The following is a 13,295-nucleotide window of genomic DNA, read 5'->3' on the forward strand; positions in this document are numbered from 1 at the left end:
TTATTTATTAATTGTATTATTCTTACATTTGAATAAATAAAGTATATATGGATTCTAGACTCCCGATTCTTTAGAATCGGGCTGCCATCTAGTTCATTATAATAATAATAATAATAATAATAATTTTTTATTTATATAGCGCCAACATATTCCGCAGCTCTTTACAATTAAACGGGGACATGTACAGACAAATTCAATACAAGTTAAGACAATTTAAACAGTGACATTAGGAGTGAGGTCCTGATCACTCAAACTCAGTTATTTGGTTGTTAAGGTCTTTGCATGTTTCATTTTTTAAAGGGGACAATCGTGTCCATCAGCTCATAACAGACACCCACAGCCGGGTTTGGCACTAGACACTCCATTTTGCAAAGTCCAAGTGCTCCTGGGGTTTTGCACTTTTCAATCAGAGCTTTATGGATTAAACATAATGCTTTTTCCCATATATCCAATGATGAAAGTTCTGTTAGGTTCCTTGGCTGAGTATAACCTCATCCTAGGTTACCAAGCTCTGGTGGATGCCCAGGAGGCAACATTATAAAAGGTAATTTACTCCCTCCTGGAAGAGCCGTTCTCCTTGAGGCTATGTGCACACATCAGGATTTTGTCAGGATTTTGTCAGGATTTTTCCTCAGGATTTGTAGCCAAAACCAGGAGTGGAACAATTAGAGGAAAAGTATAATAGAAACATATGCACCACTTCTGCATTTATCACCCACTCCTGGTTTTGGCTACAAAACCTGATGAAAAATCCTGACAAAATCCTGACAAAATCCTGACAAAATCCTGACGTGTGAACATAGCCTAACAGCACTGCATATTTACAGCTGGGGCATAACAGGCACATTCACATGTACAATCTCATCATCGTGAAAACTATCCAGTTATCTGTGATTTATCCAAATATTTAATTAAGGTTGTATTAGGGCATTAGCTATTAGGGGTGAGGTCCTACCTAGGGAAGTACCTTGGGTGCATCAGAGGTAGCAGTCACACCTAAGGCCAGATGAGTAGGGGACCATATAAAAAGAAAGACCCCACTTAGTTGTTTTAGCTTTGGTAAATTCGATTTTACATCCACATACATCCAAAGCCTTGTTTATACACATATAGCAGTCCGTACACAGCTGTGTATAAAGAAAATATACCCTTCTCAAATCGGCTGAGAGGAGCTCAGAAAAAGAGAGATAAAGGAGTTACAAACCCTCCTGTCAGCTAGAATGAGCTTTCATTCTCATTTAATATTACTATCAGTCAGTATTGTCTTTTGCTTCCTCCCCTGCCCAGGAGATGTGGTATGCTCCGTACACGGTCAGACATAGTCAATTTTTAAAATGAACTTTAATTCGTGGGAAAACCCCATTAATGTGACTGGCTTCCTCTGCCTGTAGACACGTCGCGCATCTGCGGCCAGGATCAACCAAATGATTCACTGCACCTGCGCGTAATTTGTGCAGGCACATGTAAATCAGACCGCCACCATCTTTGTGCAGATAGATAGCGGTGGTCACATTAAAACTGCGCATGCGCTCCTCCTGTACAAAGATGGCAGCAGTCAGTGAATCATTCGGCTGATCCCGGAGGAGGCTTATTGGCAACGGTGTTCCACTGGTGGTACCGCACAAGAGGCTGTGAGAGTGTGAGTGAGTGTGAATGTGTGTGTGTGGTGCAATGGTGTTCCGCTGGTGGTACCGCGCAATAGGATGGTACCCGCAGCAGTTTCCCTATTGAGACACCCATCACTTGGGTGTCCCAATATGACACTTGGGTATCCCAATATGGTGGTCGGTCAACTTGCTCCGCTTGAAATTTTGGGATGCGGTGACGTCTGGACAGAACAGGAAATGAAAGCATTACAAGGCAATTATGTAAATATATATGTGTGGATATATATATATATATATATATATATATATATATATATATATATATATTAATAATAATAATAATAATAATCTTTATTTTTTATATAGCGCTAACATATTCCACAGCGCTTTACAGGTTGCACACATTATCATCACTGTACCCAATGGGGCTCACAATCTAAATTCCCTATCAGTATGTCTTTGGAATGTGGGAGGAAACCGGAGTACCCGGAGGAAACCCACGCAAACACGGAGAGAACATACAAACTCTTTGCAGATGTTGTCCTTGGTGGGGTTTGAACCCGGGACTCCAGCGCTGCAAGTATATATATATATATATATATATATATATATATATATATATACACACACTGTAGAAGAGCAGAGCAGCACAACAAGCAAAAAATGAATAGTCTGGGTACAAAAGGCTCCTAAAGGCAAAGACCAAACCTTGAATATAGAAGTCCAAAAACAGGGGCAGCACACCGTGATCATTGGAAAAAGAAGCTTTTATTTAGCTCATGACAGCGACGTTTCGGTTTGGACAAATGCAAAAGGTTCATTGGTCCGAACCGAAATGTCGCTGTCATGAGCCAAATAAAATCTGATCACTGATCACAGTGTGCTGCTCCTGTTTTTGGACTTATCTATCTATCTATCTATCTATCTATCTATCTATCTATCTATCTATCTATCTATCTATCTATCTATCTATCTACACACTGTATGTATCTGTCTTTGTTTTTTCATATATACACTATGTATAATGATACAGAAATTACTTACTGCCATCTGATATATAACAGGAATATAGATCACTTTCTAACTCAAACTTATAATCAGTACGTTTTCCACTTAATATACACTGTGTTCCAAATTATTATGCAAATAATATTTCCTCATATTTTCTCTAAATTACCTATCTGAATTGCAGTCATTGTTATTTTCCAGTCGTCTACTATTCTAGTATAATTGCAATGTTTTGGAACAAACTGCCTATGAAAACAGTATCTTTTTAAAAAAAATAAACACTCAAAATGCATCTTCCAAATTATTATGCACAGCAGAGTTTTCAACCTTTTTTTTTATTTTGAACAAAAAAATGGTCAATTGTGAAGTTATAAGCATTATCAGCTTATTACAAAATGAAATCAAACAGTTTTCAAGTGAAAATTTTATTCTAGGTGATGTTACATTTGCACATAGGACCCCTTGTTCGAAAGAAGCTTCTGAACTCTCTCGTCCATTGAATTTGTCAGTTTTTGGATGGTTTCTGCTTCAGTTGTTTTGCATGTGGACAGAATCCCCTTCCAGAGCTGTTGCTTAGATGTGAAATGCCTCCCGCCAACATAGACACTCTTTTTGATGATGCTCCAGAGGTTCTCAATGGGGTTGAGGTCAGGGGAAGATGGTGGCCACACCATAAGTTTGTCCTCTTTTATGCCCATAGCAGCCAGAGATGCAGATGTGTTTTTTGCAGCATGAGACGGTGCATTATCATGCATGAAAATGATCTTGCTGCGGAAAGCACGGTTCTTCCTCTTGAACCATGGCAGGAAGTGTTGTTTTAGAAACTTCACATAGATTATGGAGTTCATCTTTACCCCTTCAGGGATCATCAAGCGGCCGACAATCTCTCTCCCCATGATTCCAGCCCAAAACATTACTCCACCTCCTCCTTGTTGGCGCCTTAGCCGTGTTTTCATGGGGTGTCCATCAACCAGCCATCCTCCACTCCATTCATCTGGACCATCGAGCGTTGCACGGCACTCATCGGTGAACAAAACAGTTTGGAAGTCAGTCTTCATGTATCGTTTGGCCCACTGGAGCCGTTTCTGCTTGTGTGCAGTGGATAGAGGTGGTCGACAGGATGGCTTACGCACAGCTGCAAACCTCTGAAGGACCCTGCATCTTGTTGTTCTGGGGACGTTGGAGGCACCAGCAGCTTCAAAAACTTGTCTGCTGCTATGACAAGGCATTTTTGCAGCTGCTCTTTTAACCTTACGCAATTGCCTGTTGGAAAAAGTCCTCAATTTTTCCTTATCAGCACGCACACGTGTGTGCTGGGAATCAGCTACATACTTCTTGATTGTGCGATGATCACGATGAAGTGTCTTGTCAATGTTGATTGTAGTCATGCCTTGACCTAAATACTCCACAATTTGTTGCTTCTCAGTAGCCGACACATCCTTTTTCTTTCCCATTTTGGCAAAAAATGTAGGCTGCTTAATAATGTGGAACAGCCTTCTTAAGCAGCCTTGCCTTTATTTGGACACACCTGCCAAACTAATTTGCACAGGTATCTGCAATTGCTTTCAGTGATAAAAAGAGCCCTGACACACATCACCATCAATGATTTTAAATAATAAACAAAAAAATTCTAACCTTATCACTCCTAAACTCTTTGTGCATAATAATTTGGAACACAGTGTATACAATATATGCCCAAGTTTAAAGAGGCCATGTCACCACTCATGATATATCGGTTTTAGTAAATGCTTGCAATCAGGGTCGGCTGCAATCATAGCCCAGCTGTTTGTGGGCTATGGGTGAAAGCATCTCAGTGAACCACTTTTAATCGTACCATGATTCATGATGCACAAATAAAAAATATAGGTATAGTACAATGCCAAAGATTTCACTTCTTAAATTACATGAGTGATATCTACTGTAAATTCTACAATAGCTCAGAAATCGGTGACTCACACAGTGCACAGTGTGTGCCCTGGGGGAATTCAAAAGTCTGCAGTCACACAGAGTGACTGCAAACTTTTCATTTTAGACTGGATAGTATAGTCGTCCATACATTACTATGGGCACCATATAGTCCCCCACACAGTTTTATGGGCAACACATAGTCCTCCATAGCAGTAACTTGGTCACCACATAGTCCTCCATTCAGTATTATGGACACCACATAGTCCTCTATACAGTATTATGGGCACCACAGTCTTCTATAAAGTATTATGGGTACCACATAGTCCTCCCTACAGTATTATGGGCCTCATAAATTGCTCCATACACTATTATGGACCCCATATATTGCTCCATACAGTATAATGGGTCCCATATTATGCTCCGTACAGTATATTGGCCCCATGTAATACTCTGTATAGAATAATGGGCCCCATATAATGCTCCATACAGTATAATGGACCCCATATAATGCTCCATACTGTATAATGGACCCCATATAATCATCCATACAGTATAATGGGCCCCATATAATGCTCCCTACAGTATAATGGGCCCCATATAATGTTCCATACAAAATAATGGGCCCCATATAATGCTCCATACAGTATAATGGGCCCCATATAATGCTCCATACAGTATAATGGACCCCATTTAATGCTCCATACAGTATAATGGGCCCCATATAATGCTCCATACTGTATAATGGACCCCATATAATGATCCATACAGTATAATGGGCCCCATATAATGCTCCATACAGTATAATGGGCCCCATATAATACTCCATACAAAATAATGGGCCCCATATAATGCTCCATACAGTATAATGGGCCCCATATAATGCTCCATACAGTATAATGGACCCCATACAATGATCCATGCAGTATAATGGGCCCCATATAAAGCTCCATACAGTATAATGGCCACATGCATAGAAAAGCACATCCACAACATATCCTTTCTATGCTTTATGAATGTCATACGTATATGCAGAGCACAGTGAGAGTTAAATGTGCTGGAGCACTTAAAAGCACTGGAAGCTCTGAGTGATAATAGCTGCCTGGCCGCCTTCCAATGTCTGCTATAGCGAGGGCAGCAAGAATAATTATTCGTAGGCAGGAATATTCCCTGTAACATGTACGAAGCACCTTCATGCCATAAAGATTCAATACCCTCGAAATATAACAATTAAGCTAAATAATCATCTTTACCGTTTAATAACTTCCTCTTGCTTTCGTCGTTTTTCATTTTTTTCTTTTAAATAAGCCAAATTTGTTTCATTCCTCAGGCGATCATTCTCTCGAGCAATGTCTGATGCATTCTGTATAACCAAGCCGTCGTAGGCTTTAAGCCCCATATCTTCAATATATTGGAGAAATGTGCCCAGAGTATCGTCCTCCTGATTTGTACTCATCATCTTGCAGAAGATAATTTAAGAAGCAGATAAGTTGTCCTGTAAATTAAGGAGAACAGGTCACATACATTATTAAAGGCTCCTTCACTGCCCCTTATAGCCCTGGTAGTTATTTCAGCCTCACATTATTAGACGCCTCTGGTACCCTTATTCATCATATACCTAGTCTAAATAACCCTTTTATAACAACACTTTCTATCATATGAAGATATAGAAATAGTAAACCTTGTACAATTAATCAGCTGATTTTACCAGCACTAACATTTACTTTCTGATCATGACTATGACTATATTATTACTGCAACACCTTGAAAGTATTACCTTTACTACGAAGTTACAATTGTCTGTTCACCTCTCTGGTAACCACAGATTTGGCTTTTCTTCTTCACAATATGCTGTTACCCCTGCTTCCCCCCGAGAAGCCGTGTCTAAAGCATCGACAGATTGGGTCCACTTCCAGCGGAGGACTCCCCTCTACAATGCCCATATGCCTTTAATAAGGCATACACGTGGATTGTCTTGATAGGGCAAACCTACCACTTCACATTCATATTGGCATTCAGCTCAGCCAATGATGAATAGTAAATGATTCTAGAGGTAGACAAGTTTTTGTTGCCTCATATGGGAGCAGCATAATGTAGGGGCTGAGACTCTGATTCCAGTCATGTCTCAGTTAATAGGCTTATTCTTGTAGTTTTGATGAAATCACCATTACATGTGCAGCAGCTCTGCTAGTCTTCACAGAACTCTGTGTAAACCCAACCAAACATTGATTGACAGCTTTCCATCAACATGAACATGCAAAAGTTAACAATCAATGGAAAGGGATAGAGCTAGACAATGCTCATGAATATCAAGGACTTCCTGGGAGCAGTTCTGATAGTCCTGTCATTGATGATCTGCTGATGAACACTCAAGACCAGTATTGGACTGGGGTGTCAAGGGCCCACCAGTAACATTGACTTTGGGGGGGCCCACTTTTCACCTGCATACAAATATTACACGACTCTCATTCACAAATCTATCTATATCTCTACATAATAATAAACTGAGTAGTTTGGTTAGTGAATCAGACACTGCTTTTTTTCTGAATTATGCCAAGTACTGCCCATACATTGGGATTGAGGGCCCAGGTCTGCACAGGGGCCCATCGGGGGATTCCCCTGTTCTCCTATGGGCCAGTTCGAGCCTGATCAAGACTACAACAATCAGCCCAGTAAGTGATACAAGGCTGGTATTAGGGTCCCAGCCCCTACATTATGCTGCTTCCAAAGGAGGTAGAAAAACCCTGGTGATCTTTCAAGCTAATCAATTGATTTTTTTTTTCCTATGGGACTGAAAGCGTTCATCCATGAACATAAAATTGTTGGGTAATCCAGCTCATAACATTGATGGACAGGTCATTATATAGATCAAGGCTCTGACTCTTAGATCACTGCAGTTTAGTACTTTATGACATATATACACTATGGTGAATATTCATTACTGCCTTCTGTAAAGCGTACAATGATAAAAGATAAAGATAAAGATAAAAAAAATAATAGTCAGACTCCAATAGCCAAACAAGCATACTTCAAAAGGTTGTCTGGGCTTCAAACAAAACATAGAGTGTCTGCAGAATGGCGAATCGTGACATTGTGCGGAGTGCATGCTCTCTCGATTCCCCGGTTTTCCTGGCGCAAGCGGGCTTTAACGTATGCAATTTGAGGTCACATGCCGACCAGATTCGGTCAGCTTCTCCCAATAGAAGTGAAGTGAGAGAAGCCGGATGAGTCCCATCAGCCATACCTCCCAACTTTCGAGGAAGGGAAAGAGGGACAAACGTGCGCCGCGGCAAATTTTAGGCCACACCTCTGACCACACCCATTTCACAACTAGCCACGCCCCAACCACACCCATTTAGCACTTCTGATCACAATGTTTCATAAACAATAATTATAAACAAAAAAAATATGGCCACACACGACGCTCCATAGTGTACAATGGCCACACACGACGCTCCATACTGTACAATGGCCACACACGATGCTCCATAGTGTACAGTGGCCACAGACGACGCTCCATACTGTACAATGGCCACACACGATGCTCCATACTGTACAATGGCCACACACGATGCTTCATACTGTACAATGGCCACACACGACGCTCCATACTGTACAATGGCCACACACGACGCTCCACACTGTACAATGGCCACACACGACGCTCCATACTGTACAATGGCCACACATGACGCTCCATACTGTATAATGGCCACACATGATGCTCCATACTGTATAATGGCCACACATGACGCTCCATACTGTACAATGGCCACACACGACGCTCCATACTGTACAATGGCCACACATGACGCTCCATACTGTATAATGGCCACACATAACGCTCCATACTGTATAATGGCCACACATGACGCTCCATACTGTACAATGGCCATTGGCCACATTATGCTCCATACTGTATAATGGCGCCACATGATGCTTTGTACAGTATAATGGCCCCACACGATGCTGGGTATAGTATAATGGCCCCACACGATGCTGGGTATAGTATAATGGCCACACATAATACTGGGTACAGTATAATGGCCCCTCACGATGCTCCATACAGTATAATGGCCCCACACAATGCTGGGTGCAGTATAATGGCCACACACGGTTACCCTACCCCCATCATTGCCTTCTCCATCACTACACACAGACACCTTTCACCGCACTCCCTCGCAGCAGCCGGCAGCTTCCACTCCCACGGCGCTGAATGGTGTCATCCAGCTGCGCCGCTGACTGCTCACATCGCTGCAGCTGTGATACACCACTGATAAAGACCTCCGTGTCTCCTGTGCCAGTCAGTGTCAGAGCGAGGAGCAATATCTGCTCCGATCCGACACAGCCAGCGTCCGCTCCGTACACCTCGTACACATGCGACTCCGCTCCATACACCTCGTACACACACGACTCCGCTCCATACACCTTGCACATGCGGCTCCTCTCCGTACACACACGGCTCCGCTCCGTACACCTCATACACACATGGCTCCTCCCCATACACCTTGTACACACACGGCTCCACTCCATACACTTCGTACAGACACGGCTCCAATCCATACACCTTATACACACACGGCTCCCCTCCGTACACCTCATACACACACGGCTCCTCTCCATACATCTCGTACACACACGGCTCCACTCCGTACACACATGGCTCCGCTCCATACACGTCATACACACACGACTGCGCTCCATACACCTTGCACATGCGGCTCCACTCCATACACCTCGTACACACACAGCTCCGCACCGGTACACCTCATACACACACGACTGCGCTCCATACACCTTGCACATGCGGCTCGGCTCCGTACACCTCGTACACACACGACTGCGCTCCATACACCTTGCACATGCGGCTCCGCTCCATACACCTCGTACACACACGACTTCGCTCTATACACCTAGCACATGCGGTTCCGCTCCGTACACCTCATACACACACGGCTCCACTCCGTACACCTCATACACACACGGCTCCACTCCGTACACCTCGCATACACACTGCTCCACTCCGTACACCTCGTACACACACGGCTCCGCTCCGTACACATTGCACACGCTGCTCCGCTCCGTATACCTTGCACACACACGGCTCTGCTCTGTACACCTCATACACATACGGCTCCTCTCCATACATCTCGTACACACACGGCTCCACTCCGTACACCTCGTACACACACAACTCCACTCCATACACCTTGCACATGCGGCTCCGCTCCGTACACCTCATACACACATGGCTCCGCTCTGTACACCTCATACACACACGGCTCCTCCCCATACACCTTGTACACATATGGCTCCACTCCGTACACTTCGTACACACACGGCTCTGCTCCATACGCCTTATACACACACGGCTCCACTCTGTACACCTCATTCACACACGGCTCAGCTCCATACACCTTATACACACACGGCTCCGCTCTGTACACCTCGTACACGCACGGTTCAGCTCCGTACACATTGCACATGCTGCTCCACTCCATATACACACATGGCTCTGCACACCTCGTACACACGCTGCTCCACTCCGTACACCTTGTACACGTGGCTCCGTACATGTCTTACACACACGACTCTGCTCCATACACCTTTCACACGCTGCTCCGATCCATACACCTTGTACACACACGGCTGCTACATCCACACTGCAAACACCTCCTGACCTCACACATATGCTTACCTTCCAGCGTCATGACAACCAGCAGAGTCCTGTACACGGAGGTCCTCCCGATCATGTGACCCCCTGACTCCTCCCATCCTGTGACTTCATCACAGGTCCTGAGCCTGTGCGCACAGAGCAGCCAATATGCTGCAGTTCTCTGCGGGACGGGTGCAGGGGCTCAGGGAGCTGACCGGGTGATATACACACCTCCCAACCAGTGCGGGACAACTAATATCCCGCTCGGGATCGCGGGGCTGACTGTCAAAATCGGGACAGTCCCGCTTGATCCGGGATGGTTGGGAGGTATGCATCAGCACATAACTACAAGCGTGAAAACTGCATACATGCACACAGCACGCTGTCACAATTCGACAGTCTGAATTCATAGAGTAACTGCACACTTTTGTTCCAAGCCCAAACAACTCTTACCATTCAGTGTTTGCCCCAACTTGCCTCGGCAGCACTATGCACTGACTATTAGACTGAGGAGTAATGGAAGGGGTCTTACAGTTATAATAGTCATAATGCCATTAACAACCATTGTAGCACTGATACACACTGCCATTTCCTTTTACAACGTCAGTAAGGTATGACTCGATTCAGAACTTATTAACCAACGTTTGTCCAGAACCCTTGAACTTTGGAATATAGTCTAAGGCCCCATCATTAAGACTGGTGTTTCATATGCTCATCTTATCAAGGGGCATGCAAAAATATGATGCATCAAATTCATTAAAGAAGCACTCCTCCCATCAGAGATTTTATCCTCTTACTTTATTACAGTCATCATATTATACAGCACTGTGTACTTACAATTGCTCATTTTGCCTTTCTACCCAGATAATTCTTCTCTTTTCTCTGCTCTATGTAGAAACAGGAAGTCTCTTGTCCCTGCATTTATCATTCCTCTCTCCAACTCTTGACCCAGCTGCTCCTCCCCCTGCCATGGATTTTGCAGTGACTCATGACTTATACAGAGAAAAGAGAATTCTTGTTTCTAGAAGAATTCAGTTTGTCAGTTTTAATCACTTGATATCATAGATCTGATGGAAAAGAGAATTAAATGGGTAGAAAGGCAAAATGAGCAATTGTAAGTACACAGTGCTGTATAATATGATATTTGTATATGATATTAAAAGGATATAAACTTTGATAGGATTGTTTCTTTGCGATACGTAAACCACTTGATGAATTTGACATATTTTGCCAGGAATGTTTCTCCAGTTAGGGACTTGAGTAACATTTTTGGCATAAGAAGCCCCTACTCTTTTGATTCATTTGGCAGGTGAGCATAGCCACGGGACATCCCACCTCAGCTCCTCTCCACCTACGCCCATTTTGGTAGAGCTGCCCCAAACTGGTGTGATAATGCTAAAAAATCGCAACGTTTTGTAACTTTTCAAAGTGTTTGTTCTCGTAAAAACACTGATAAATTGGAGACTTAGTGTCAACTGTTAAAATTGACACTTAGAAAAGGTTAATGTCGCTCCCTACATGTACCATCAATTTATTAAAAAGAATTTGGAAAAAAGTTTACAAAGTACAAAGCATGGTGGATCAGGATGTGTGTCGCACACATAGTGTATAGCACTTGCCCCTTTACCATTATGCTTCACTACATAAGACATACTGTACTGTAACATGTTCTAACAGCTAGGTACCAAAGTCTGCCAACACTCCAACTGGCGCATCTTATGTTATCGTGTAGTCATTTCTGGTGTGTTTATACACTCAGCACTACATCGCCTCCATACTTACTTAATTTAGCAAAATACACTTTTCCTGAAAAACACTTGGGTGCACCATATGGTACAAGAGATGTTTAAGAGCATTTGACTCAAATTAGGAACAAACCTTCTTACAAGCAGAATGATATGAAAAAGTATGTGCCAGATGTCTCCTATTATGATATATTTGTCACGCAGAATGGCAGCTTTGTGCCGACTACTGCACCCTCATGGTCTCCTATATATAGAATGCATAAAATACTATATATTGACATTTAGATTTGTTGGCTGCACTCAAGCCTGGTCATGCTCAATTAGATGTCTGCAACTACAATTATGTTTTATCTAGTGGTTGAGTGAGTAATGAAAAAAGAAGACATTACTCACTGGATAATAGGCTCTTAAATCATTCTGGACTTATTTAAAAATGTGCATTTTTTCTAGGTTTTTCAATCGTCCAATCGTTTTTTAGGCTATCTTGTTCATCGAGAAATATGGTCAACACCTTGTTCTTTCAAAAGATTTTGTTTAAATGGAATCTGTCCGCAGGCTTTTCCAATATAATCTGAGGACAACATAAGGTAGGGGCTGAGACACTGATTTCGGTGATGTATCACTTATAAGGTCCTGTGCTGTTGTTTCAATACAATGAGTATTTTATCATCAGGATACAAGACTACAGCTCACATGCATCCTGGTCCAACCCCGTGTCATGAAATGTGTAATGACCCCACTGGGGGTCGGTCAGCGGACAGCACGATACACTCACAACGGGATGGTATAGGGGAGAGGAAGGCCTTATTTATAGAGAATGAGGGATGGTCACCACCTGAACTCAAACCTGAGTCTATCCCCTAATGTCCTAAGTGGGTCCTTCCCCCCCGCTGCCGTCAGGAACCTCGTCCCTCGTTGTTACCTCACCCTGCCCTGGCTAGTGCACTGGCCGGCAAGAGCGCTAGTCTCACCACTGCAAATGGTAACAAACACAGGGCACAGTGACAAACAAAAAAGGGACAAGAAATAAACAACACTTAGATTCCAGACTCTGCTGCCAAGCTCCAAACCGCAGATAACACAGAAACAGGACTCCAAAACTCCAGAAATAGCTGACACCAGAGAGCTGCAACTGCACGGCTGGTCTTCATAGAGAATCTCTATCACCAACAGTCAGCTGATGCGTCAGGTGACCATTTAAAGGATGGTGGGAGTGGTCACCACCCACATCAGCTGACCCAGCAACTCTGCAACTGCAGTAGATTGCCAGCAAGGGAAAAACTGACATTAACCCCCGCTAGTCCTGAAAGGGAAAAAGCTACATTTAAAACAGAGTGGAACAAGAGCTGCCACGAATCCAAAACTGGCTCATGA

At 43.3% G+C, this 13,295-nt stretch overlaps 1 protein-coding gene across 2 annotated transcripts in view; it reads right to left on the reverse strand.

Annotated features, from left to right (window-relative positions):
• The window catches only part of NYAP2 (neuronal tyrosine-phosphorylated phosphoinositide-3-kinase adaptor 2), a 286,407-nt gene that overhangs the window by 235,636 nt on the left and 37,476 nt on the right, over positions 1-13,295 (reverse strand). For both annotated transcript variants that reach the window (XM_077290780.1, XM_077290779.1), the window contains exon 2: positions 5,774-6,015. In XM_077290780.1, coding sequence (XP_077146895.1) covers positions 5,774-5,979 — 206 coding nt within the window. In that variant the 5' untranslated portion in view covers positions 5,980-6,015. The remainder of the gene's footprint in view (positions 1-5,773; positions 6,016-13,295) is intronic.

The sequence above is a fragment of the Ranitomeya variabilis genome, chromosome 2 (genome assembly GCF_051348905.1).
Source record: "Ranitomeya variabilis isolate aRanVar5 chromosome 2, aRanVar5.hap1, whole genome shotgun sequence".
NCBI classification, from domain to species: Eukaryota; Metazoa; Chordata; class Amphibia; order Anura; family Dendrobatidae; genus Ranitomeya; species Ranitomeya variabilis.